Here is a 26,297-nt window from a genome sequence, read left to right as displayed (position 1 = left end):
GGAAGAGGGTGGGGTCATTTCCGGTCCCAGTCGGTGTTGGAATTGGGGGCGTGACTGCTGGAAGGTGGTGATTGTTCGTTTCCTCCTTACGATGGTTATATTTCCTTTGTTTTCTTTTCTTTAGGAGTTTCTGCAAGGACTTGATAACATTTCGGCGTCATGTGGCTGGCGATGTCGTCTTATTTGTTTTTTTTTTTTTTTTTTTTTTTTTTTTTTTTGGCTTTTCTGTTGGCGTCTGGGGTCAGGTTTTGTAGCTGCTTTCCAAGCTCGTTATCTGCTTTTATCAATATTCTGTTCTTACTTACTGTTAAGTTCTCAGCTCTGAATTAGAATTTTAGGATTCGCTACCTCTAAGTTGTAACATTCCCCGTGATTGTCTCCTTCAGGCGTAAGTAATAATCAACAAGTTCAACATATACAGGATTGTAGTCTAGGTCTCAACGGGCCCAAGAACTTGAATTGACCGGGAATCATGACAGCCATGAGGCTCCAGCCCTGTAGGTTACTCTTTACGGTCCCCCAAGAGATATAGGGGTTCATGTACGGTTGAGGTTTTAGCAGAAGGAAAGCTAGAAGTCCTCGTAGGTAAGTATAGGCCTCCCGTTACCGTCGGCTAGCGGAGATTTCCCTCATTCTGCACCCAAGATGGGATTTTGCGGCAGGCTTCCGCGTGTACGAATATCATTGCGCCCGAAAACAATTCGGTTAGCAACCACATACTGAATCAACCGTACTAGTACGCCCTGCCAAAGACAAATCAGGGAGTTATTTAAGGAGAGGGCATTGAACGAGTCAGGGAGTCCGCGGATACACATTGGCAAGTAGGAAGCCATCTGCCAGTGTCCCAATCTTCCTTACAAAAATCTGCAACGATAGAATATTTTGATTTTGGCATGGGTAAACCGGTTAGCGGGGGCAGGCACCGGTTGTAACGCGACTCCGGAGTTCTTGAATTTTAGCACAGTATCACATCGGCTATGGCATCTTCACCGTGCTAGACCGGCGACTTGGGGGCCGCTGGCGTGAGCCCTCCCTATTGGCCACGCTGGCTAGCATATCTGCTGGTCACAGTAAGCGCCTCGTGAGATAAGCGGAGCAGGTAGTTGAGGGCGTCGACACTATTAGGTTTACTCTTCTCTTACTGGTTAGCCATTGACCTGCTTATGCTGATAATGACGCAGTCTTTACTCCGGGACTCCACAGAGAGCATCGCCCTTCCGGTACGATATCGGGATGCACCCCGTGTAGCGTAATAAGGGCGATCGTGGACCGAGCCTCCCGCGCCGCGTCCCTGCTAAACCTCGAAACATCAATCAACATGACACTTACCCGCCGCTTCCCCCACCCCTCCCCTAATACTTAGTAGCTCCCAAAGTTAAACCCATCACATTATCGACACGGACATGTTACTCTGTTCGGCAGTGATAAAAGGCCCAGGGGCATAATACTTGGGGTACGTCTTCAAGCTAAATACCTCACTTCGTTAGCTATGCCTCCTTTCTCTTACAGTTTGGTATCTTTATCTTTATCCGCCGCTTGCCACGCCTCTGTCATCTGCCTTTGCGACCGATTCATTTACGTTCGATGTGGCAAAGTCCATCGGCGAGTTTCCGTTGCAGCTGCGCCGTGGATCTGCCGCCGTGAGTACCTCAAAGCGCGGCGCTGTTCAAGCCGCACATGATTAAAGAGCATTGCAGCATCCCACTGCAAATCTTCGTTTTCCACGGTCCTTCAGGACGCCACCGTGAACGGCCGAAAAGATGGAGTTCGTCATCCAGCCAACCGCCATACCGTCGAAAAACTATATCGCCGCCATGGTGACGTTGAATGCGGTGACAGGTTCGTTAGTCACGCTCAGGCTCGGTACGAATTGGAGCCACTACAAGAAACTGTTCGCCGATGACTGTGAGTTGCGGGGAATTTTACCGTTCGCTATGGGTGTCCTTGATTGTATGACCCGAGCCTAACACTATGGCCCAGACCTAACCGTCATCGGCTTCACCCTAGTTACCAGCTATTCAGCAACATCTTCAATGATAAATATGTGCAAGTATGGACCCACTGCTTGCTTGGAGAGGGCTAACAGGGGTCATACTGCCTCAGCCTTCAATTCGACGCCCAAGGATATGGAGATAACATTCATCACAAGTGTAGGGCATAACCCAACGCTACGATATGTGAAGTTCGAGTTGCTGACAGGAAGGTTGCACAGCTAGCAGTAGCATGTATCTTTACCGCGGCGGCCGCCATGTACTTTGCCAAACTCCCCATCCTTATCTTTGTGATGCGGACGTTCGGCATCCACAAGTGGCTGCGGTACACGGGCTACTTCCTTATGGTGGCGATGGCCTTGTGTTTCTTCGCCTCAGCAATGTGGACTGGGGTTCATTGTAGCCCAGGGCTGCATACCGTGGATACGGCGTTCCTGTTCTCCTGCGTCAGATCCACATACCACTCAACCGTCTCGCGCAACAGCCTGTCACTGGTCGTGGACCTCGTCATTTTTGCGCTACCGCTTCCCTTTGTCGTCAATCTGAAGCTTTCACGGCGCAAGAAGATCGGAGTCGCCTTGGTGTTTCTAACCGGCAGCTTCGGTATCATCGCTGCCGCGGTGTCCTTGTACTATCAAACCGACCAAGTGGCCGAGACTTCAAGCAGCATCACCAACGCAATGCTTACAACGTACGTCTTCTGCTCCCCGGAGACGGTGGTATGTTGATCCGACTAATCTCTTCACAGCATCATCGAGTGCTGCACTTTCCTTATGGTCAGCTGCGCACCCGCCCTTCGGCTCTTCTGGTCGCGCTACTTGGGGAAGACGGCTTTGGCCGCTAAACTCGGTCTTAACCCATCGACGGCTGCATCAACACCCCAAAAGTCAGGAGACATTGCTTCAGACCGGTATCAGGAGTCGTCGGGGAGTGGTCAAGCACCTATCAGGGTCACGACGCATCGTTACATCGAGCTCGAGGATGCTTCTGGGAGTGCGGCTCCGGCATACACTGCCAAGGTCAATGATAAATGAGCCTATGGACATGTGTGGGACGGAGAGTAAGTACTGGAGTTCAATGGTCAAAGTCGATTTGTAATGTGCGGGCTTATGTCAGATTTTACTTTAGGTACGTCTGGCAGCTCGAATAATATCCCTTCTCGCAAGGCTTTGCAGGGCCACATCTTGCAAGCCGTTGACCGTCGTTACGTTCCAAGCCATCGCATCGGCCCTGTGGTTGCTACCCGAATAACCGCTGTTCGCGGAGACTTATATCCTGTGGAGGGCTTCGAACTCTGCATGGACGCTGGGCGTTCCGTCGGCGTAAAGAATAAGTTCAGTGAACCCTGCCAATGGATTGTAGTCGCATGGTGCGTCCCACGCTTCCATTTGTAGTTAATTATCCCTTTCACGAGCCTCCAAGCAATGAGCACATCCATGCTTACTTGGATACGCTAACACATATCGTACATGCATGTCTGGAAGCAGTTACGGGGAGCGTAGGCAGTAAGAAACCGCCAACAAAGTTTAGCTTCGCACGCCGGTTTTTCGTTGCCCAGAAAACTGTGCCGCAATAACTATGACTCAGCCCGCCTCTCGACCACCGGACCCCAGAAATACGCGCTCAGCCGTATATGTACGTGTACACCGCTAATCCTCTTTTGTAGAGTGAGATGTTCATCATGCTCCTACGGCACACCAGCCCGCCTCCCGATATTCTATTTCCAAGTCTATTGAATCACACCGACTACCTGGAGTGTAGGGAAGCCTAGGTACATATATCCCGGGACGCGGTCGAAGGTTCCTACCGATGTTCTCCTCGGTTCAGCCTGAGATTCTGGGGTAGGTAGTGCACAGTAAACGCAATTGTTCCTTAGCCGACGGACGCTATGTTGGTGCCTCATTGGGCACTGCTCCCTCTGCGGATGTGGGGTAGGAATGGGAAACGCCGTTGAACAGGGAACAAACGCCGCTCGTTCCGAAAAGTGCTGCCCCCGGGCAAAACGTCGATCTAAGTACGTATAAGGTAGTACCGATCATCCAACCTTTGCATCGAGAACCAAGTCTTCGCTTTTCAATATCACCGTTACACGACCACACTGCAGTAAATGGCCTCGGCAGCGCTGTACGCGGTTGCAATTGTAGTCCTCACATCGCTCTACTTCCTCACGAGACCCGCCGCCGCCGCCTCAGGGAAGCCCAAATTGTCATTGCCGTTTCCGCCCGGTCCACCCACCTTGCCCATTCTCGGAAACGTCCACCAGGCGCCCAAGTCGCATCCATGGCTCCAATACCACGCCTGGAGTAAGACGTACGGGCCCCTCATCCATCTCAACATGGCTGGGCAGCACGTGATCATCTTGACCAGCTCCAAAGCGGCTCATGATCTCCTAGCCAAGCAGGGCGCCACTTTCTCGGACCGGCCTCGCTTTGTTGTAAGTGCTGACCTTTCCCGAGTTCTCCTGAACAGCCGTCTCATCATCCCGGGCAGGTGGCCCATGAACTGGCCCTGCAGGGGATGCACATGCTCTTGCGGCCCTACGATGAGCGCTTCAAGCTGCACCAGAGGCTGGAGAGCCTAGTCCTGAGCGAGAGGGCAGCGAGAGCCTACCTCCCCTTCCAGGACCTCGAGTCGAAGCAGCTGCTGTTCGGTCTACTGGAAGACGCCGACCGCCCCATCGATTGCCACGGCCACATGGAGCGCATGACCGCCAGTGTCATCTACTCGTTATTCTACAGCCACCGTGTCCGCACCGCGGCAGATCCCATCCTCCTGCAGGCCCACGCCGTCAACCACGAGTTTGACCAGCTAGCCCAGGTGGGGAAATACCTGGTAGACTCGTTTCCGGTTCTGAACAAGCTGCCCGAGTTCCTGGCGCCGTGGAAAGCCGAAGCCGCTTCGCACTGGCAGCGGCAGCGCGCCCTGCACGTGGGGAATTTCGAGCGCGCCCTCAGCAGCGGCGGGTGGAACGTGGCCAAGCAGATGCAGAAGGCCGTCGACGCCCAGGGCATCGCGATGCCGACCGAGGAGCTGGCGCTCGACATTGGCATCATGGCGGATGCCGCGCTGGACGCTAGCACCGAGACCATGATGTGGTTCGTGGTGGCCTGCATCACCGAGGGCCACCGCGGCTGGGTGTCCAAGGCGCAGGAGGACCTGGACGCCGTGGTGGGGCGCGGGCGGCTGCCCGGCTTCGGGGACCGGCCGGCGCTCCCCTACATCGACGCCGTCGTGGAGGAGCTGCTGCGGTGGAGGCCCGCGGGGGCGGCGGGCGTGCCGCACTTCACCAAGGTCGAGACCAACTACGAGGGGTTCCGGATCCCCGCCAACTCGGTCGTCATAGCGAACCACTGGTCCATCACGCGCGAGGAAGGTGTGTTTGGCCCCGATGTGGAGGCGTTCGTGCCGGAGCGCTGGCTGGACGGTAAGTCTACGCGCGACCTCCCTACCGTCGGTTTCGGGTACGGGCGCCGCATCTGTCCCGGCCGCCATGTTGCGCGCAACGGCCTGTGGATCGCTGTGACTCGCCTCCTGTGGGCCTTTGAGGTGCGCCCCGAGCTGACCGAGACGGGCGAACCCGTCGCCGTGGACACCAAGGGCAGCGATGGACCGGTCACCAAGCCTCTGCCGTTCAAGGCCCGTTTTTCGCCGCGGGGCGACTGGGTTAGGGAGATCGTTGCGAGAGAATGCAATACCTGGGACGTGGACCACCATGAGGTACTTGACCAGATTGCCTCAGGTGTATTCAGGTAAACAGAATGCATTCTTGAGCGATATCAGTGTGGGCTAGATCTCGTTGGTCGTCGTTTGTAATGTGCTCGGCGACGGATGTGTGTTGCATCAGTTGGCATGAGGTTTCTGGGGATAGAAATTAGCAGGGATAGATCATGTACCATCAAATCAAGCATAACATGAGCGTGTTGCCCCCGAAAGCAGTAGCATCGTGGAGAATAGCACACCAACCTCGCACAACAGAGTAATAATTTCGACATTAATCCCAGTCAGAGCAGAGTATCCCCGGCTGTCCATTGAGTGCAAGGTCTAATTACCTCACTGTATACCTTTGGAATCGGGCATTCTAGTACCCCCGGCCGAGGTTTCTTCCGCTCCATGGTAGGTGTCTCGGGCATGGAGTATTGTGCCCGGCAGTCCCATCGCCCATGGACGGGTCCCAACTTGTAAACTATTTACCACGAGGGACTTAACCACTGTATTCCGCTTCTTGTAACCCAGGATAGTACTAGTAGTATTACGGAAGCAGGTTCGATTCCTCGGATTCGGTTCTGAATCTGTAGAGATTGTGGTATTACCTTCGATACTGTATCTGGCTAAGGTAATTGGGTGGGAAGGGCTATAGTGTGGATACCGCGTACCCTTGCTTGCGCGGGATCCCGCGACTTTCTGGGGTGTTGGCCAGGCCAGGAGAGACCCTGCCCTGCTTAGAGTGCAGTAAATACATACCTTGCCTGATAGGTATCTGTGAGTCCTGTACAGGACCAATCAAGTCCGTTGCTAGCGCTCAACTTCGCCAATCAACACAACATGTCAACACGCCGCAGGTCCCACCCCGCCAAGATTGCAGCGGCCATGCTGTGGGCGAGTGGGCTGCTGCCACGGCTTGAACTGAACCTGATTTTCTGTTAAACCTTGATCTTTCTCTCGGAGCCCTCACCAACCCCAGCATGTCGTACCCGCTCCGGATCGAGACATCACCACCTCCGCCGCCTCGGCGCTACAGCACTTTTACGGCGACGGCGCATAGAGACATTGGCACGCCCAAATACCATGGCGGCTACCGTGATGAAGAGAACTACTTGCGCGGCCGAAGAAGACGTCGTCAACCATCGATAGCCTACGCTCAGGCATCCCCACGGTTCAGCCCAACATCTCCGCGACAGAGGACGCCGTCGCCGTGGACGTCTATGAGTGAGGGTGAAAGCGAGCGATACCAGGCGACCAAGCCAGTTCGCAGACGTCGCAAGCGTCATGCCAATGGCCCCCCCGAACTCGATAAATACTACTCGGATGATCTCGACATCATCCACAGTCCACCGCCACAGCTGCAACAGATAGTGCGCGAAAGACCTCTCCACCCCGTCGCGCTGTATTCATTTGCTGCCTCGCGCTTGGGAACTAGCCGCAAGTCCTCGGAGACCGACTCCATCGAGGACGGCAAACAGGAACCCGGCTTTGGTGAGACTAACCGTAGTGCGATTGGTCTCCCTGCCTGCCATGTCCTTGCATCAAGATACGACGGAGAAGGCTACCTGGGCGGTCGCCATACTGTTCAGTTGACCACCCTCATGAGCAGTAATTTCCTGTCAAATTCCCTGTTCCGATGGATGTGAGACGCTTTTATACTCCGCGAACGAAACTCTTTCCTGAGCTAACTGGACTCTGCAGCCACTTTACGCAGCGATTAATGGACTTTGACGAGTTCTCGGTGCGTCGCCACCCTCCGCAGCTTGTTCCCGGAGCTGACCTGGGCCGCAGACACAAGCCTTGCAGGTCCCGGGCCTCACCGGAAGCGAGAAGAAAGGGCTTTCTGAGATGATTGCGAGTATCAAGCGCGATCACGTCAGATCGATCCAAACATCCACCGGATGTTACGTCGGGAGCATGGAGCCTAAGTTCATCCAAAATCTTCTGCCGTTGGGCAGCAGCCCCGCTGAACAGGCTCTTGCGCCCCGAACTGTGACCTGGATCTGCCTGCCTTACTTTACATTAGAGCGATACTCTGGCCTCCTTTCTGCGGATAACCCGAGAATGTTCCCTATACAAACCCTGCTTCAGGCTCAGTTCGCCGGTACCACGCGAGAGAGGGATATGCAGCAAGCTGTTCTCCATCGCAAAGGTTCACCAGAAGCCTGCTTTCACATCGCCCAGCTGTGGTGTTTAATTCTTGACAACTGTAAATACGTTGCCCCTAAAGCTGTGCCAACGTACCATCCTGTCTGATCAGCATCTTAGCACTTCTCCTCACATGTAGTCGCATGTCGGAGGACGATCTCTGCAACGGCTCGATCTACGGACTCGCCGATTCTGTCCAAGGCTTATCCACTTCGGGGCCCGGCCCCATGTTGTCGGTACGGTATCGGGGAGATGTGGTGTGGTCGATCCCTGTCGTCGAATGCCAGAGTTGGTTTGTTCGTTCTCCCGCACCCGGCGTCTTCGATTTCTCTTTTAGAGCTGCTGACAAACTGACGTCCTGTAGAGCTTCCTTTCTCATTTTCGCGAGTTCTGGCCAAATTCCGTGCAATTCTTCCGTCACAAAGAGCGAGTCACGGCGGATGATTGGCCGAAGATATACAATCGAGCTTTGCGTTCGGATTCCCAGATCGTGTTGGATCTTCAGGTCGGGTAAGCGGGATTCCTCGGTTCGGGGCGTATCATTGCCACTGACGGACATAGGCCACCTTCTAATCCCCCCGTAGCCCGGCTACTGGGACCTCTTGAGAGGAATGAACATGTCCAGGGGAAGGCCAAAGCAGCAACGCCCACGATGCAGCCAGGTATCCAGAAACTGACCACAAACCAAGCTTCCACTACACCACAAGGCATTAAGGGCTCAGACACCGAGAAGCCAAAGCATAACCGCTCTTTTGCTGTCTTCACTTGCCTCGACGGCGTTTCAGCCTCAAGTTCCTCCGACGTCAAGACGTTCAGTGAACAATTCAGCGAGGTTGACGCATACCTGCAGAGTGAAACGGCATTTGGGGATCACTGGGCGTATAGCGATTGCCAACCAGCTTCACGTCGCTCCGTCTACGAACTTCTAGAAACCGAGGTCAAAACGCTATTCGGTCAGCCTCAAAGCCGAAAGGCAAAAGAACGGCAAGCCGACTACGAGAAGCGTATCAGCCTGTTCAGCTTTGCTAACACCGTCTTCGAATTCTTTTTTTCTCCGGAGGCCGAGGCTCCGACGGTTGCAAAGTTCTGGGGCGCTATCAAGGTGCTAGTCCAGGTATGCTGAAAGATGCCTTTTGTCCCAGTTGATTTGGATCTGACTTTGGTGATGCAGTATTCACCCCCACCCTACGGCCACTCTGATGACTCCCAGGAACCCGGTGTATCAGCATGGTCTCTTGACAAGATCACAAATGCCCTCAGAGATATCGCCGTCGATGTCATGTCATTCAATGAGATTTTTGTGCACGCACAGCAATCAGATCGCGCAAAAATCACAACCCCATTGACACTGATCGACGCCTGGATACACCTGGTACTAGGTCTGGTCACCTTGCCAAGTGACCGGATACGGTCGCATGAGTTGGTATGCGGTGCCAGCGGTCTTCTGAAGAAGGGAATCAACACCATGATCGAGGCCTTGCCGGGGCAGCCAGTATCCAAGAGCTCCGTCGTGCTGCCATTAGAGCTAGTGTCACTCATGAGCATGAGAGTCTTAAAGGATGTTGCTCCGGGCGTGATCCCGGAGAATCCGAATGCGCCAGACATCAGCGCAACATATTCCTCCTGTTTAAGTGCGGTAGTGAGTAGTAGCACCAACCACGCAAGATTATCTTGGCTAACCCGCACCGCAGGAAGCAAATATCAGCAACAGCAAGATACCAGACAGAGGCCATGAGCGCAGCATCGGCCTCCTCAAGCAGGAAATGGCTATCATCCAATGGACGATCCAGACGCAGCAGTCGATATTCAAGGGAATGTTGACAGCAGCTAAGATGTTGAACCCGACCCACAGAGAAAGCGACCTGATGATCATCGACACAGAAACCAGTCGTGTTGTCGCGGAGGGGAAGAGCTACGATCCCATGCTCCCTACCAAATTAGTAGACGCCGAGCAAGACCAGGACAGAAGCCGCAGGTTTGACCAAGAGCCAATCACTCGCGTGGTGCGATCCGAGCTCGCAGTCTCGGGCTCAGGGGGCCTCCGCCCGCTCCTGATCCGCGAATGTCTCCGGCACCTGGGCCGGCGAGAGCGCCAGTTTAGCGAGATGCTGATCCACGCGTCGCAGTTGGAAGAAGAGGTGCGCTCCTCCCCCCGGCAAAGCAACCTAGTAGTGCTGACCTAATCCTCGCCGCAACCGCTTCTAGAACCGCAACAATGTCTCGCGCACCAAGGACCGCCAGGAACGCGCCATCTACGCCTTCACCATCGTGACGGTCATCTTCCTGCCGCTCAGCGCCGTGGCCAGCATCTTCGGCATGAACTCGGCCGACATACGCGAGATGGAGCTCGGTCAGTGGGCGTATTGGGCCACTGCCGTGCCCGTCACCCTCGTTGTTATGTTCTTGGGCCTGCTGTGGACGGGGGAGCTGGGGAATGCGTTGCAGTGGGCCGCGTCATTTGGCCGAGGTGGGTATGTGGAAGGTGCAAGGAACGTGAGATTCATGGAAAGGGAGAGGCCGCGGGTGGTGGACAGGTTTACGAGGAGGAGGCGCTGGTAATCGGGGGACTTGTGGCTTACTAGCTAGTAGCGGTTTAGCCGCTAACTGCTGAGCAGCACACATTGACGCAGGAAGTTACGTTATGCGGTAGTCTTGTAACGTACCTTATACGGAGATTAAGCTTTATTCCAACCCAATTCGCCACGCTGGGCTGGATGGAGCAAACCCGAGCACCCTTAGTCTGTGAGATGGAGTGTCCAAGTGCCGCGTCAACGCAGGGTATCGCGTCGGAAAAGAACCTTTTTCTTTCTTTCCCTATATTCACTATTGGGATTACCACCATATACACTGCGTTGATAATATCCGCGGAACATCTGACCACCGGGTTGCCCAGATCTGCTCGGTCCGAGCTAACTTGGCCAAGCCCGGGCTCTGTTCTAATCGCGGGGACTATAATCTGCACCGGCATTACAAATAATCTAAGCCTTGAATGCCTATGTTGCTAAACAGGGTTTTGATAGTAGCGTTTATACGTAATTACAAGTCAACTTGACGTCAAGAACAGCACCATCAAGAGCAGTCGACGACGAAGACCTCCTTGGGTATTTACTAGTACTATCCAGGAACATCCAGTCATCCAAGTCACCGTCTCTGCTACTAACAACCTGAAGGAAGCTGAGGCCATCACTCCCGCTCGACGCGTACGAATACAAACCCAGCCAGTTAGCTCTTCAACATGTCTCAGTCTTGTGGGTCAGCACTGAGTCGGCAATCGCGAATCTAACAGGTTATCCTTCAACTTCCCTCTTCCTAGCGGCTAGGCTTTCAACCAACAAGGGAACGATAATCGGGACGAGAGCTAGTGAAGTTTAACGCGGTCCGCGGCCGGAGGACCGGGCCAATGAGCTAAAGGATGGGTGGGAGCGGGAAGGGCGGGGAGAGGAGGGAAACGGAACCAGCTCTGCATCATTTCGTAAACTCCGCGCGTGTGTCTTAGCCTTGGCATGCCCGAAGCTTTAGCGAACCGCCGATCGGCCAATCTGAGCTCGTCCATCATCACACTACATATGCTTGACTTTGACATTGTCGATCTAGTGGTGATCGTCCCGTCGACGACAGTGCAGACGGCCCAATTGCTGCGGGGACTCCCACGATGATCTCTAGTCCAGCTCTTGTGCAGGAAAAGCGGGGAAATTCTTGACAATTCTCACTATAAATTCGCAATATCGTGCCCGCGTCGTGGTGTCGGGAGGTAGTCTGCCCCCAACCTCCTTCAAGTTCTGCCCGCCGCTCCAGTCTCGTCGCGCTCTGCGTTATTCACCAAACCTCACTTATATTCACACTCGCAGCATGATGCGTGCACTGTATGCCCTGGTGCTCACCACACTCGCTTCGGTCGTTACCGGTGCTGCTGTGCCCCGGCAGGCTTCAACGACTGACTACGATGCCGTCATTGTCGGCGGTGGTCCTGCTGGACTCAGTGCTTTGAGCGGTCTTGCTCGAGTCCGCCGAAACGTACTCCTGATCGACTCGGGCGAGTACCGCAATGGAGCAACCAGACATATGCACGACGTCATCGGGTTCGACGGTAAAGCTGCCATCCACCTGTTCTGGTGATTGCCAGTGAATTAGGTTTTATTCTAACATTGTTCCGAAGGTGTCACTCCGGCCTATTTCCGCTGGGCTGCTCGCGAGCAAATCTCGCACTACACGACGGTCAACATGACCAACGGCACGGTCACCAGGATCGTGCCGGGTGATGAGCAGAACAGCTATTTTGTCATTACGACCACGGGCCCAGCGCCCGAACAAGAACAAAATGTGACGGCACGCAAGGTCGTTCTCGCGACGGGACTGCGCGACCTTCTCCCGGATACGCCCGGCCTGCGCGAGAACTGGGGTAAAGGCATTTTCTGGTGTCCTTGGTGCGACGGCCACGAGCACGCAGACCAGTCATTGGGCCTTCTAGGCAGTCTTGACAACGTCCCGGCCGCCGTCCGCGAAATGGTGACGCTCAATACTGACGTTATCGCCTTCGTCAACGGAACCGACACGCCGGCGATGCGTGCCACAACCGAGGGCAAGTCCCCGGATTGGGAAGAGTATCTGGAAATCCATGGCGTCAGCATCGATAACCGGACCATCACGGCCATCACGCGTCTGCAGAACGGAACCGATGGCACTGAGGACCCGAGCCTCCCCACCTCCCCGGAGCACGACCTGTTCCGAGTCGACTTTGCCGAGGGCCCTTCCGTCGAGAGGGCCGCTTTCCTCGTCAGCTACCCCTCTGAGCAGGCTTCCAGGGTGGGCGAGGAGATGGGCGTCCAGCTCTGGGGAGGCCGGCTTGCGGTCGATCCCAATGCCGGCCTCGTCACAAACATCCCGGGCGTCTATGCGATTGGTGATGCCAACTCGGACAACGTCACCAACGTGCCGCACGCAATATTCAGCGGGAAGCGCACGGCTGTGTATTTGCATGGTAAAGTCCCTCCACCAACTCACTTCCTGCAACTAAGCTCTTTTGCCATACTAACTACGGGGCAGTGAGGTTGGCGCGGGAGGATGGCGCGAGGGAGCTGGCTGAAGCAGGCGTCGACAAGAGGGACATGGAGGTCGAGGCCCGCTCACTATGGGATGCGGTCAATGGAGAGCCGGGAGACATCCTCTACGCGGGCGAGTTTGATGGCTACTAGGAACCCGACACCCACCGGGCAGAGAAGAGGTGTAGTGGTAATGACATCAGTTTGACGGACGGGGTTTGCTGGACCTCTGATCTTTTCCACTAATGAGCCACCTGTGGCACACCATGAAAGCGTAAAATAATCTGCACTTAATTTTGAAATAAGCAAATTCGCGGGTGGATCAGCGGGGGACGGCGAGATGGTGTGCGGGTATTGGCCGAGAACGTACATTTCAGCTGGAAGTAACACGCAGAGAGCCAGGCCTAGACCGGAACATGCAGGGCTTCCCGCAAACCCCTCTTTAATTTCAAGAGGAAGAACCAGGCACACTTGGAAGTCAGCCGGGCTCTGACCAAGTCCGTTAATCTCTAACTTCTTATGTCTCGTCTACTCCATTCTGCCATTGGACACCAATGGCCCCACTGACAGGAGGTTGAGGCAGCAGCAAGTGGCCAGAGTGACATGGAAAAGGGTGTATGGCCCCCAAGCGTGGGTTGACTTTGCCCGCATCCCACGTGTAATTATCTAATGGATGCCAATTGTAAAAGGGATGGTTTGATGCATTTTGTCCTACTACATCAGAAAAAGTATGGTATCTTGGGCAATTCTGATTGTTTACGACGCCTTTGATGTTTCCAATGGTACTAAGAGGTCAAATTTTGCTTCTAACTCGTAGTATCTAGCCCAGTATCTCTAGAGTGTTTTAGCGGCCCTAATTCTAGAATACATATAACTCGATCACTTGCACCCCGTATCAGCCAAAAACGTAGCCAAGGAACGCAGTAGATCGAGAGGAGCTCACATCAAAACCTGGTATGCACCGAGATCTTGCTAAGCTGGCGTACATTGGCCATCCTACTAGTGGGCTCACATCCGCAAAACTCTTTTTCTCCTCAGTTCTTCTCATCCAACTCTTTTAGTCCGGACTACTAACGATAGCTACAAGTCTCTGGGCACGCTGGTCTAGTTCCTTGAGTCTATTTCGAGACGAAGAAACGTATAACCTCAAGAAACCCGGCGAAGGCACCCGGAGCAACTGCCAACCCAGTAAGCACACAGCAACTTGTTTCCGAAACATGTCCGCATCCTTGCACCATGAACTAAGCGGCTCGGCCCAAGGTGCGGCTGAACACTCCAAGCGCTGGGAAGATGTGGCTGAGCTATCAAAATCTAGCGTTTATCTCCGTCACATTGTGTGGAGTCGGCGGTTAATGATTCGGGAAAATTGAACAACTCCTTTTGAATGTCTAGGATTCCGTTTACTCTTCTGAAAACCAAGCCGGAGTTGTGGCTGCATTGTCCACTTTCGCGAGCCACCCTTTGGACTCTTGTTCATGCGAGAAGTCTCGACGTCGGTTCAGCCGCACCGCCACCAAGCCAATGATGCAGGGTCGAACCGCATCATTGGAAATTAACCTTGCCGAAACCCCTATTTGATAAGGGCTGTCCCATCCCCGCAGAGGAACCCCGGTTCTTGCTTTCCTCTCCCTCTCGACTTGTCTGGAGCCCGAGCCGTCCGCTCGTTTCTCCTTCCTCCCTGACGCCAAGTCCAGTCTCCACGACCTGCTCAACTTCCGCGTTCCCAACCAAAGCGACTGCAACGATGGGACCTGCCGGACCCCCGCCTCCCCATATTTCCTCTCGCGGGACGTACATCACCAAGCTCGTTCTGCGAGCGCTGCAGTTTGCCATCGCTGTCGCAAACATCGGCCTCGTCGGCTCCCTCATATCGACGGGGTTCTGGGGCATCGCAACCCTCATCGTCATCGTCCCTCAGGTCAGTCAATGCCCTTGCCCGCTCTCTACAGTTCCGTGAATTATCCCTACAAGTATTGGACCGCCCCCCCCCCCCAAAAAAAAAAAAAAACAAATACACTAACCGCCCACCACGCACCCTCGCAAAAACAGTCGGCAGTCTCCGCCATCTGGTCCTTCGCGGAATTCGTCTGTATCTGCGTCCGCGGCGGCCACAGGGGCATCCACCCGGGCGCGTGCGTGGCGGTCGACCTGCTGCTCTGGCTCGCCCTTGTGCTGGGCACGGCGTTGCTGTTCCTCTGGGGCATCGCCGCGTCCATTGCCGGCGTGGTAGCCGATTACAACGACGACGACGGCTGGTACCGGTACGGTGATGACGACTGGGCGAGCACGTTGCGCGGTGTCCAGGCGCGCGGGCAGGCGCTTGTGGGCCTGGGGGCTGCGCTGACGTACGTTTGATCTCTCTCTCTGTCTCTCTCTCTCTCTCTTTTTTTTTTTTTTTTTTTTTTTTTTTTTTTTGGACTGGGAATGTCATTTGTATGATGGGGGTCCCGGGTATGAAGCTAATGAGGACGGCAGGATCCTGCACTTTGTGACATTCGTGATTGCGTGCGTCGAGACGAGCGTCAGGAACCGGAGACCGCAGCAGGTGGTGTTTGTGCAGCCGGGAATGGGAATGCATGGGCAGCCGGCTGTGTATCATTCGCCGGTGCCGCAACCGCAGCAGCAGTGGGATTACCAGCAATCGGCACCAATGTATGCGCCTCCGCCGCAGAGCCAGGTGTATTATCATCCCGGGCAGGATATGAAGGCGTAGTTGTGCCGGCAGCTTGTTCAATGTAATTCTGGGCCTGGCCTGGGAGTGGTGTTGCGCCTGCAGGGCAGCGGGAGGTTTAATTTATTTACTTCCTCCCCATTTCTGTTACGGTTGCGTTGCGCATCGATGAAGTTAACTTTGATCAGTGTTCTTTGAATGTAGTTTGAGCTAGATGCCGCTGCAAAATGACGGAACGATTCGATTACCTGAAGGAACTAAAAGACACTCCCGGCAGAATCTGTGCAAATGAGCTGGCAAGAAGCTTGGAGCAAGGAGGGATTCAATAGCTACCTGGCTCAGACATTGTTAGACCGGCGGATTTAGTGCAATATAAACAAGTCACGCATCTGGCGCAGCATATTTTGTAGGGAGCGTACGAATCAATCTTCCCATCCTATCACGTTTGGTATTCCGGATAACTTAAGGTAAGTATGATTCCCTCCCAGGACTTGAATCGGTTGTGGAAACCTATTTCTATTAATCCGGGAACGTGGAATTCCTCCCATAGTAGGACTGAATTCCACAAAAGTACCATCCTTTGAGACAACATCAGTTCCTTTCAGTCGTTTCACTGTCCAAGACTGCGTATCATCAGCAGATCAGGATGAACGGAGACGTCTGGAACTGCGGACACTCCACCAGCCGGACTACGCCGCCGACAAAGCCGCGAAGCTTTTTTCTTACCCAGGATCCAGCAGAGCAATGGGAGCGCTTCTTTTCCTCTGCCAACTATAGTTGGTATAATGGGTTGACACCGCGGCCACACCACAGCAGTACGAGTCGGAGCTCAGATTATAGGCATGAAGTTTCCGGCAGCCCCTATGGGCTCATCAGCTATGGCTCCAAATTGAGGGAGAGGGTAACGGATCAGATCTTCTCGGGATCTATAGCCCAGTGGATAATCAAAGCCCGTTTGGTCTGAAATCCGGTTGCTCGAGATCGTGGCGTTCTGATGGTCCACCATTCTACCCGAATCCCAGATTCCTTCAACTCCGCTTGTTATGGAAACCTTGCCCCAATAAGAACAACCATATTTCCTACGTCCAGAATCGTTCCGCCGTTTCAACATATGCTCTACGCCTCAAGGCCGAGTTCGAAGTCTCAGCGCAGCAAACAACATTCACCCGAAGCCTTTCCCTTCAGAGATCCGATATCACCCATTCCCTGTTACCATAACACCAGCATGCTTCATACGTAAACACAAGTACACAAGCATCCGTTCTCGATTCGTTAACGGCCAGCTCGCTAGAGCCAATCCACTTTCCGGTCTCCCAACTTGCGCCGAACATTTCCAGGAAATTGTTCCCGCTATCCACTCCCTTTTAAGGCTTTGACCCAAAAGCCTTCTGGCTATCAATCTGATAGACTGTGGCCGACGGCACCCGCCCGCTTCTTCTGAATTCACATTGACGCCGACGAGGCTCTTCGCTGTCGAATCAAGAGTGTTTGATTAGGGGTATTCGGATATTAAACATTGAATCCGCCTTTAGTTAACCTTTAAACTACATGAGGACCGCCGACCAGATGTACCCGAACTACCTAAATAACTATGCGCACACTTGATTGGATTTGCGAACCCGGAGCTTTTGAATTCGTTGTCTATCGCCACCGCTAGCTCCGTGAATGCCTCACAGGACCCTCCCCTCCGGTTTCCAATAACCCATGTGAATGTTCCATCACGCTATCACGGTCTATAACCATGAGAATTCAGTCGGGCTATCCACTAGTGAAGAGCTATCAAAGGGCGATGCTGTCCACGACCCTAGTTCATCTATAGCCCAGTGAAAGTCAAATTCGCATGTTTTAGCCCAAGGTGGGCTGATCCCGCCCGTAATGGTGCCGTAAAGTGGTGAAGAGGAGAGGGAGGATGCCTCCGAGCTCGCCTCCGGAAACCAGACCGTTGCCTGACCGGGAGATTTGCCGTAATGATCCCGGTCCTCAGGGATCCCCACGGCCGTGGAAGCCGTACTTGCAGTGTCTTCCCATGCCGCTCCGCATGAAAAAGCGTCTGAAGGAGACCATTTCCGCCCTGCCGTCTGGGCCTCAAACTCGCCCAGAAAACATTCTACAAATCGACCAAAAACGAGGGCGGCGTTATCTGGACAGCTCCCTGGGAAGGTCCGTCCCATGGCCTTCGCGGTGATTTCAAGGCGGTTGTTGGACCAGAAGGCGCGGAGCCGAGCGCACACCTCTTCGAGAGGACTATCCGAGTATGGCGACAGAGGTCGCTGGGTGCCGGGAAAGAGACTATCCCAAATGTCCATCCACTGCTCCTCGACAGGCTTTCCTCGGCTCAGATATTGCTCCACCGCGTTCTCCCATTGCTGCTTGGAAATGCATCCGGGCGGAGGGCCGCTCCGAAGCGCACATGGCTGAATGCTTCGTTCATGACCCTCGAGGGATTCTGCCGAGCTGAATATCTTGTAGCACCGAGCACAGTATATGGGGCGATTGTGCTTCCTTTTGAGGTGCTGTCTCACATCTTTCACTCGGCTGAGCTCATACCTGTGGCATTCGTGGTATACTTCGGGGTCTCTCTTGTGGAATGGGCAAGCGAGTAGAAGTTTCTTGGCTTGCCTGGCTGGCTGGGATGGCGGCGGTGGCGGCGAAGGAGAAGGAGATATGGCACCTGAATGAAGTCGCCTTTTCTTCCTTGCTATATCTTCTGCTGCGTGGTCTGCCTGTCGTCGCCGCCCAGGCCCAACAATACTAGCGTCTGCCGTGACGGTTCCTTGAGAAGACAACCATGGATTGCTGTCGGTCTGGGTCTGGGGCGCGAGAGTAGGCAAGGATGGTGGATTGGCGGCGAGCTTTCTAGTTTTCGGGGCGGCCGCGGGTTTCGGTGGCAACGTGCGTGTTCGCGTCTCCCGAGGTCGGGGCATGGTCGATGTGCGTTGAAAGGCAGCTGGAGAGGCAGTCTTGGCTGGAAAACAGGGGGCAAAGCGCATCAGATTGACTGGTATACCTAAGGTACCTTATGTACTTCATGCATGTATTGACTCGGACTTAAGCGAGGAAATCGGGTGCCGAGCTTTACACAGAAAGCATTTTACACGGGTTGTGTAGACGTAGTTTTGGGTTCGCCTGGAGCGCGTGGCGCAGCGAAAACCGCGCAACCCCCCCTCCACAAACCGGAAACGAGGCAACTGCCAAGTGCCAACACATTGTGTGTAGCAGTGCTCTGATAACAAAAGTTACGGGCTACCTCAACAACGTGAAACAAGAGCTACACTCTGGATACAGTAGAGGGAGTTTGTTGCAGCTGCCGAGGGCTCAATTGGGATTGCATGTTGTTGTGGGGCTGCAAACTTTCTATTCACCATAATATCCAACTGCAGGCTGCCACTCTCTTTGCTCCTCCTGTGTATGTTTAGATAACATACGTTTTCCTGCTTTCCAACCCCTGTCATCGGACATGCATAGCTGCCAACTGGATCGGCCAGTCATGGCTGAAACGTCTTACCCAACTGGGTCAAGGTGGCCAGCGCTTCCCCCTTCTTCTTCTCGAGGCAACTCTGCGGCGACCGAGCTCTGGAGTCGGTGTTCAGACGTGCGTGGTTTATGGGGGGGGAGGGATCTTGCTGCCACAGACTCAGCCGAACAGATGTCAAGGTGGCTGCGGCGGGCGCCAAGCTATTCCAAAGATGGCTTGTTAGGACAAAGCAGTGAGTCGCTTATAGAACGGCGTTGCGTACCTCTGGCCGCTGCTCGTTGTGGTTGATGCCCCGCTCATCCTCGATGTGATGATGGTGTGCCAGTAGGCCGAGAGGAATTGGAATAACAGCTGCGAATAGACATAGATGCATCCCTAGCATTGACCTTTATAGCCTTCAAACACTTGACACAATTACTGCATCTTGCCATCGCATGGCGGATGCGCCTACAACCGAACACGCCGATCAGTACCTGTACGCATTCCCAGGTTTTACACCTCGGGCACTTGACCATGCTGGGATCACTCCGGCTGTGTAGGTGAGTACTAGTAGGTAAGCAGGGGAGGCAATGGCTATCTGGTAACGTCCCCAGATGAACCTATCACACAGCAAAGCTGCTGGGCTTCCGAATGCCTATGCGAACCACCGTGGGTCGCACATCCGTTTACGCAACTTTACACCAGCCCCGGCTTCCCCCACATGTGAAAGATGATCTCCGAGTCTCCCTAATGAAATTGAACGACATCTATTACACCTTCATTTAGGCGAACACAAACTCATCTAGGAGGACAAACGAAGCCGGAGGGACAGCCACATAGCAGTTAGTATCGACTGATGCTATTGTGGTGGATTCCAATAGTCGCCCGTTGAACCGATCGCAGGGCTCTACAACATCCCTGTGTAGCGGCCGGATGCAGCGAGTACGTTGTTATTATGGTCTGGGTCACATCTCGATTGTTTGCAAGCCCGTGGCTAATACTCCCTTGTAGCCTACGAATACATCAAGCCAAGCTTCAGCAAGCGTAGGCTCAATCGCTCTCGCATATTCCTGCACGCACCAGATGGGTGAGCCCAAGAACGGTCGGCCCAAAAGAGTCCGGTTTTCACCCCGCCCGACCACATCCCGGGACCACAAAGGCAAGGAAGAGAGCCCCCCCAGTGGACCCGAGCAGATCAGATTGGCTTGCTACCTTTACAAATGGAATCCCTTTCTGTATCACGATTGCCGGAGACACCGGTTTCGGCCCGAGAGGCTCGCCGACATCACGAACCACCTTAAGCGGAGCCATCAACAACCGATTCACTGTCCTATATGCGGCCAGGTCTTTGAAGGGGACAACGTACATGGGCGGAGGGATGCCCATATTCGAAACGGGGGCTGCGAGCCGAGATCGTTCGAGCACCCCGGCCTAACTCAAGACCAGATGACCGCCCTGCTCACCACACACCTGCGGGAGGCCGATATAGGGAATGCGACAACTGCATACGAAAAGCGATGGTATGCGAGGTATCAAGCCCTGTTCGGACTACAAGCACCCCTCCCCCGTTCGCCTCATTGTGTCGACCCTGCTATCGCAGAGACCGGAAGCACCAACATGGCTCAGGACTACATCCAGACTTATGCCGCCGAGGGTCACCCATTCCGCCTTTCACAATCCCTTGAACCTGAACAACCGCAAGTGCTCCACGAACACTTTGCCCGTCTTCTCGACGATTTCCGGCAATGGATCGATAGAAAGGAACAGGCGGCAGCCAGATCCAACCGCTCGGGACTCACGGAACCTCCGATACCCCAAGGATGCCCAGAATCCGTCTCATTGGAAACCGAATCGGGTAATCAAGAGCCTCTTGATCTTCCGGATCTTGTACCTTCGACTTATCCCGAGGCGGGGGATGGCAGTTTCCCCGACTCGGTCTTTGACGAGTTCATCCACAGCGACACTTGCGCCGTACCGGCTTTTGGCCACACAAGGACAATCGACTTTGCCACATGCTGAAGAATCAAGCACGGAGCATGCCCATTCTCTCTCCTATACAGATCACACGTTATAGTCCGATGTCAGCGCTCAGGGTCGCGCAGGTAGTCCTCAAGCCCGGCCACTTGCCGCTGGATTAGCCCGAACCTCGGCCATGCTGCAAGGAGCTGCCCTCCATTACGGACATCTTTTTCCATCTTTTCTTTTCCTGCTCTCGTATGTCAGTTCACTTGCAGGTCTTATCTTCTATATCCCCTCTTGTATGCCTTCTCTCGTATGTCTTCTCTCGTATGTATTTCCTTCCAACTCGACTGGCATGTCGACCCATTCGGCCTGTGGGGTAAAAGTAAAGGTTAAGTGTCACACGGGCATATCATGGAGAACGCCCATTGGAAGACTAGGCGCCCAGCTAGCAGGGTTACGCAAGCTCTGCTGCAAGGATTGGATATCCATAGAGGATTCTAGACGTCCCGTGCCAGGTAACTTGGAATCAGGTCATGTATTACAACAACAGCCAGCGCGGGACTTCGTTGTCCGTGATAGGTCGTATAGTTGAGCAAGCCAAGCCTAAGGTACTTATCAAGACCATTGTAGGACCTATCTTGGGTATCAGAACTACTAGGATTAGCCTGCTGAAGGAAGAAGAATTCCTCAACGCTATCGAAGATTATTACACTGAATTGATGTCTTTGATCCAAGCCATGAACCATCAGTCCTTGTCACATTAAGTTTCTGCAGAAGACAGCCTGTTTGAGAGGTCTGTTTTCTCAGGCATATGCTTAGTCCGAGAGACGGATATTATAGTGTCCATCGAGATAGCGCGTCATAGTGCCATGTCAACGCAGGGTATTGCGTCGCAAAGAATCTGCATACATTACTTGGCTACCACATTAGCTCCTATCCAAGCGGCAGTGAAGGAATTAGCAAAACGTCTTTCCGAGCCCAAGGCGAATCTTTTAGTCAGCTTGTTATGACATGATTTCCAGCTGAATGCATGCACGTGTACTAGCATGACGATACATCTAGCGCCCGGGCGCGGCTAATGGAGATGCCTAAAGTGATGAACTGCGCTTGCTCCTCTGCTAGGTATAAGTGTAGTAAACACTGCTCCTAGGGATGTCAAAGGGACATAGGTGCCTAATTATCCAGTATTGAGGGAGCTAAGGCTAGCTGGAAATCCGTTGGTAACTAGGTACCTAGGCCCGGGCGCCTTCTATCCTACCCCGGAATGCAATAACATGCCTTGCATTGACCGAGAGACGGTCCAAAAGAGGCCTGCAGGCGATACCACAAGCTCCCGCACCAGACCGCCGTTGGAAGTCTGGCTCAGGGGAAGGCAACACAACTGCGTGATTCGTGTGATTGCGGGTTAGCCGCGGTCTTATGACGATGCCTGTTTCTCAGGTGGCACTGAGGCGTGGATATATAGTACTGTGGTACCTGAAACCTTGTGAATTCCGGCAAGGAGTCACCCAAAGAAATCCCTTCAACTGTGAAAGTGGACACATTCTTGGCGAGACGGGATTTGACCAATGAATGAACGTAATGAGTGCCAAGACGCAAATCTATACATTTCAGTACCTCGTTCACACGTTAAGTAACCGATTATTAAGGTATAACAAAGTTCCTTAAAGAGACGGGAACAAGCGTCGGTGCATCACCAAGAGCACCCGATACGATCATCCTATTGGTGCACCGTTGTGCCATTCGTTTTGCGCAATGAAGACACCGTCATCCTTATGCAGTCTTCCACATGTCCGCTGGAACTTGGCATTTACACTATCAAACAAAATGAAATGGATATTCTCCGGGACGGAATAGATATAAAGCAAATGGCGAAACCTGTTATGCCCGGACAAGGCCGACGTTTGGCATCACAACTACCTTAGCCATATCCATGCATCATAGCCACTCAGAACCCGGTACACAAAGCTGGGAGGGTGTTATCACTGGCGGAACTTTTGGGCGCACGAACCTGCGAGCTCGGAATTCTTCATGGGCATCTTCCACTACAGGGGGAGGTTGAATCGGGCCTCTCAACGTTTCAGACTTGAGTCGTTTTATCTTTCTGTCGACAATTATACGTACATATTTGGCCGAGACATTTGCGGGAGGGCTTTTCTCAGACCATCCCCGATGCCGCCACGGGCACCAGAACCTATTTCTGACAACAACAATTTCATTAGCCCAAGCGAAAGCGATCCTCTTATCACCTGGACCATTGGGGGGTTGCCGATAACACTATCTTCCAAGAGCCCATCACTGATGCATTCAGGCCTAATCCGCCATTGGGACGCCATACCGATGGCCAACACCCAGGGTCGTATCAAAATCGGAGAGTCCGGCCCTGACAGCGGCACCGCATATCGCGCCTTTGGACCCAACCTGAACGACACCACTACTCTAGGCCTCAACGATGAAAAGAGGACAGACGACATGGCACGTCTTGGTATTGCTAGATTATCCCTCTGGCTTCCCCATCTCAACTCCCACCTTCCCAGGGGCGGCAAGAAACGGAGCGAGGAACCATGCCCGTTCCTAGCCACCGCACGCCCAGCTAAACGCCCCTGTCTCCCCACAAGCCCGTACGGACTCGCCCCCGAACAAGACGAGAGAGCGCAAGCCACTACTGACTCGGAAGCAAGCGATACCGCCCTTAGCGACACCAGCACCGCACTTCCGCACCGCTCGCCACGCGCCGCAGGGGACCGCGGCGGTACCTGCCCGTCTCCCACGACGAAACCCCAGAGTCCCACTCCGCCATTCCCCTGCCCCTACCTCCTACAAAATCCGCAGTCCCACTTCCGATGCTATCGGCACGAATTCTCCGCCCCGACATCTGTCATCCGCCATCTCTCTACCCACCACCGCCGCCCTCCCTACTGCCCGGTGTGCGGGCAGACCTTTCTCTCGCACGCCGCCTGCGACAGACACATCGTGGCACGGTCCTGCACCCTGACCGCCGCACCGCCCGTGGTCGGCGGCCTGACCGAGGAGCAGGTGGATAGGTTGCTGGCACTGGAGGACAACAGGCCCTCCGCGCCGGAGCAGCCGGACCCGCAGCAGCACGGACGGCAGCATGCGGGGCGCCCGGGGGAGCCGGAGCGGTACCGCGCGATTTGGGATGTGGTGTTTCCCGGCACGGTGATGCCTGGTCTGGCGGATCCGGAGAGTGCGTGGGTTTTGGTGAGGGAGTTGAAGGCATGGTGGGCGGAGGAAGGTGATGACCTGGTTTGCAATTACGTTGATGTCGAGGGGAAGGGGTTGGAGGAGGGGAGTGAAAATAGGAAGGTGGAGGTTTGGAAAGAATTGGTATTGGAGAGGATGGCTGAGAGATTGTTGGTTGGCGGCGATGGTGAGGAGAAGCGGGAGGAGCATTGATATGGTGAGACAGGATGGGAAATGGTCATTTCAGGCTTGTTTGCGTGCTCTCTTTGTTTTATTGTTTTTTTTATCTCGTGCGGCGCTGACACTTATTTTCTCCATCTCTTTCTTATGGACACTCTTTCTATCGTTCTATCTTAATCTCTATTTTTTGGCTTATTTTCGTTTTCCTCTCATACTTCTCAACTTGTTGAATTTCTTGTTTTATCTGATCGAACCTCCTATCTTATTGACCCCCTGTCTATCGAACTTCCGTGTTATTCATGCTTCCTATCTTATTCATACCCTCATTTAGAGAGAAGGCCATCATAGTGTCAAGAAGCTCACTAGCAAGTAGTGGCTCCGTCCTCGAAACAAGGCCCCCCGGCACCTTTCGTTCCAGGAGAAAGGGTGAAAATGTCGAGTTTCTGAATCTTCATATTCAATACTGACTCGCCGCGGAGTAATTACATCTCGCAACTCAAGACTGAGACAGCTAACAAGGCCAACAAAAATGGCGACCTGCACGCTTAGAACCGTGTGTTGACAGAAGAGAACAAGTCTTGCAGGGTATTGCGTTATAGTATGTCTTTTTTTTTTTTTTTTTTCTTTTTTTCTTCGTCCAGTGTTCACTACATGCTTTATGACACATTCATTCACCCCTCCGCCTTTGTCAGATTGGACCCTCTTCCTGTTCCGCTTCTCCCTTTATATGAAGTCGATTTCATCCATGTTCAACTATTGTTACGCTAGTGTGTGCGTTTCTACACGCTCAGGAGGCTAGTGAATTAATGTCGAGAGGACATTTTCGCAGGGCATTATCCACTATCAGTGAGTAATGGTGGTTTCTTATTTTGTGATTACAATTTGATACTCAGGAGTCGGCAACGAGCGGCTATGGAAGCCCGGTCAGGGCGTTCTGGTTTGATACCTAGCTAGTCGCTTCGCAATTCAAGACTTCTATCGAGCTGTCCCCTCTAGGCTGTAGCTGCCCTAAGTGCAATCCACGGTTGTTTCTGAGACTTTTGTGGCGTTGATTTATTATTTGAAAGAGAGAGAAAAACACGCTGCTTCCCCTCGTGGATGACAGCTGTGCGACCTTACCTCGAGGCTGATTTGAACTCTTCCCGGAGATGTTGCTGTGCAGTTCTCTGGTCCGCGAGTATGACGCAAACCGGCAGTGGCATTCGCGTATTCTTATTGGTGCACCCGGTGTCGGTAAAATTGCTGCAGACCATGTTGATGAAGGCTGCATCTGTTTTGATCCCCGCGTCATTGCCGTGATATCGAATGGGGGGGGGGGTAGGTAGTCCATGTATATGCCGAACTTTGCGGTCACGACGATTATGTAGGTTTTGGACGCAATTGTTTGCGCCCAAGATCCCGTGGGTGAATTAAGCGTATAATCTAATCGTACACACGGTTGAGAACCTGCGTGCTACCATCTCCTATGCGATCCAAAAGCCCGAGAGTGTCCGTAGAATAGCCGAATGCACCCGTGCTGCTATCCTGAGGACCGTAGTAAGCTGGGGCTTAGCCTAAGAGAATCCAGATTTTCACTGGCGGACACAGTATTGCAGACTGTAGTACTGATATTGGGAATTTGAATAACACCACCGTGGTACCTAACTCTGGTACCATAACAACATTACTAGATATAGGCACCAAACTATCATGTAACCTACTGGCTACCTGAGGTATCATCTTTTCACTTGCTATTGTCGGCGCTGGGCGTTACTACAGTAATTCCCAAGTAATAAAAACCACACCACCTCCTCTTGCTAGGTACTATCACCTTAACTGTCTTGATCTCTACGCTTTACACTGCCTATAGTGAGTAATGATATGAACTAGCTCTACTCATGGTATCAAATGCCAGCGAAAAGTACGGAGGGTCAAGGTGGGTAGGGCGGGACTAGCACTTGGCAACG

At 53.5% G+C, this 26,297-nt stretch overlaps 7 protein-coding genes across 7 annotated transcripts; all 7 read left to right on the top strand.

The window, feature by feature from the left end:
- Nucleotides 1–1,760: 1,760 nt before the first annotated feature.
- MFIFM68171_06571 (uncharacterized protein) lies at nt 1,761–2,216 on the top strand (the record flags this gene model as incomplete). The annotated part of the gene is made up of 2 exons (XM_071061991.1): nt 1,761–1,905; nt 2,104–2,216. 2 exons carry the CDS (start codon nt 1,761–1,763, stop codon nt 2,214–2,216), a joined length of 258 nt encoding a protein of 85 aa, XP_070918092.1.
- Nucleotides 2,217–2,248: 32 nt separating this feature from the next.
- On the top strand, nt 2,249–3,025 carry MFIFM68171_06570 (uncharacterized protein; the record flags this gene model as incomplete). Its single annotated transcript, XM_071061990.1, has 2 exons — nt 2,249–2,682; nt 2,740–3,025. 2 exons carry the CDS (start codon nt 2,249–2,251, stop codon nt 3,023–3,025), a joined length of 720 nt encoding a protein of 239 aa, XP_070918091.1.
- Nucleotides 3,026–4,098: 1,073 nt separating this feature from the next.
- On the top strand, nt 4,099–5,744 carry MFIFM68171_06569 (uncharacterized protein; the record flags this gene model as incomplete). Its single annotated transcript, XM_071061989.1, has 2 exons — nt 4,099–4,425; nt 4,482–5,744. 2 exons carry the CDS (start codon nt 4,099–4,101, stop codon nt 5,742–5,744), a joined length of 1,590 nt encoding a protein of 529 aa, XP_070918090.1.
- Nucleotides 5,745–6,673: 929 nt separating this feature from the next.
- MFIFM68171_06568 (uncharacterized protein) lies at nt 6,674–10,400 on the top strand (the record flags this gene model as incomplete). Its single annotated transcript, XM_071061988.1, has 9 exons — nt 6,674–7,335; nt 7,395–7,434; nt 7,485–7,902; nt 7,962–8,137; nt 8,206–8,351; nt 8,403–8,955; nt 9,013–9,480; nt 9,533–9,979; nt 10,047–10,400. 9 exons carry the CDS (start codon nt 6,674–6,676, stop codon nt 10,398–10,400), a joined length of 3,264 nt encoding a protein of 1,087 aa, XP_070918089.1.
- Nucleotides 10,401–11,693: 1,293 nt separating this feature from the next.
- On the top strand, nt 11,694–13,033 carry MFIFM68171_06567 (uncharacterized protein; the record flags this gene model as incomplete). The annotated part of the gene is made up of 3 exons (XM_071061987.1): nt 11,694–11,928; nt 11,998–12,819; nt 12,885–13,033. 3 exons carry the CDS (start codon nt 11,694–11,696, stop codon nt 13,031–13,033), a joined length of 1,206 nt encoding a protein of 401 aa, XP_070918088.1.
- Nucleotides 13,034–14,624: 1,591 nt separating this feature from the next.
- MFIFM68171_06566 (uncharacterized protein) lies at nt 14,625–15,593 on the top strand (the record flags this gene model as incomplete). Its single annotated transcript, XM_071061986.1, has 3 exons — nt 14,625–14,798; nt 14,930–15,225; nt 15,356–15,593. 3 exons carry the CDS (start codon nt 14,625–14,627, stop codon nt 15,591–15,593), a joined length of 708 nt encoding a protein of 235 aa, XP_070918087.1.
- A 7,714-nt stretch (nt 15,594–23,307) lies between these two features.
- Nucleotides 23,308–24,384, top strand: MFIFM68171_06565 (uncharacterized protein; the record flags this gene model as incomplete). The annotated part of the gene is made up of 1 exon (XM_071061985.1): nt 23,308–24,384. The coding sequence occupies one exon, from the start codon at nt 23,308–23,310 to the stop codon at nt 24,382–24,384; it is 1,077 nt and encodes a 358-aa protein (XP_070918086.1).
- Between the last annotated feature and the right edge of the window lie 1,913 nt (nt 24,385–26,297).

The sequence above is a fragment of the Madurella fahalii genome (genome assembly GCF_045866475.1).
Source record: "Madurella fahalii IFM 68171 DNA, scaffold_3, whole genome shotgun sequence".
In the NCBI taxonomy this organism is placed as follows: domain Eukaryota; kingdom Fungi; phylum Ascomycota; class Sordariomycetes; order Sordariales; genus Madurella; species Madurella fahalii.
The sequence above is the reverse complement of the archived record's forward strand: the minus strand, read 5'-3'. Positions and strand labels throughout refer to the sequence as shown.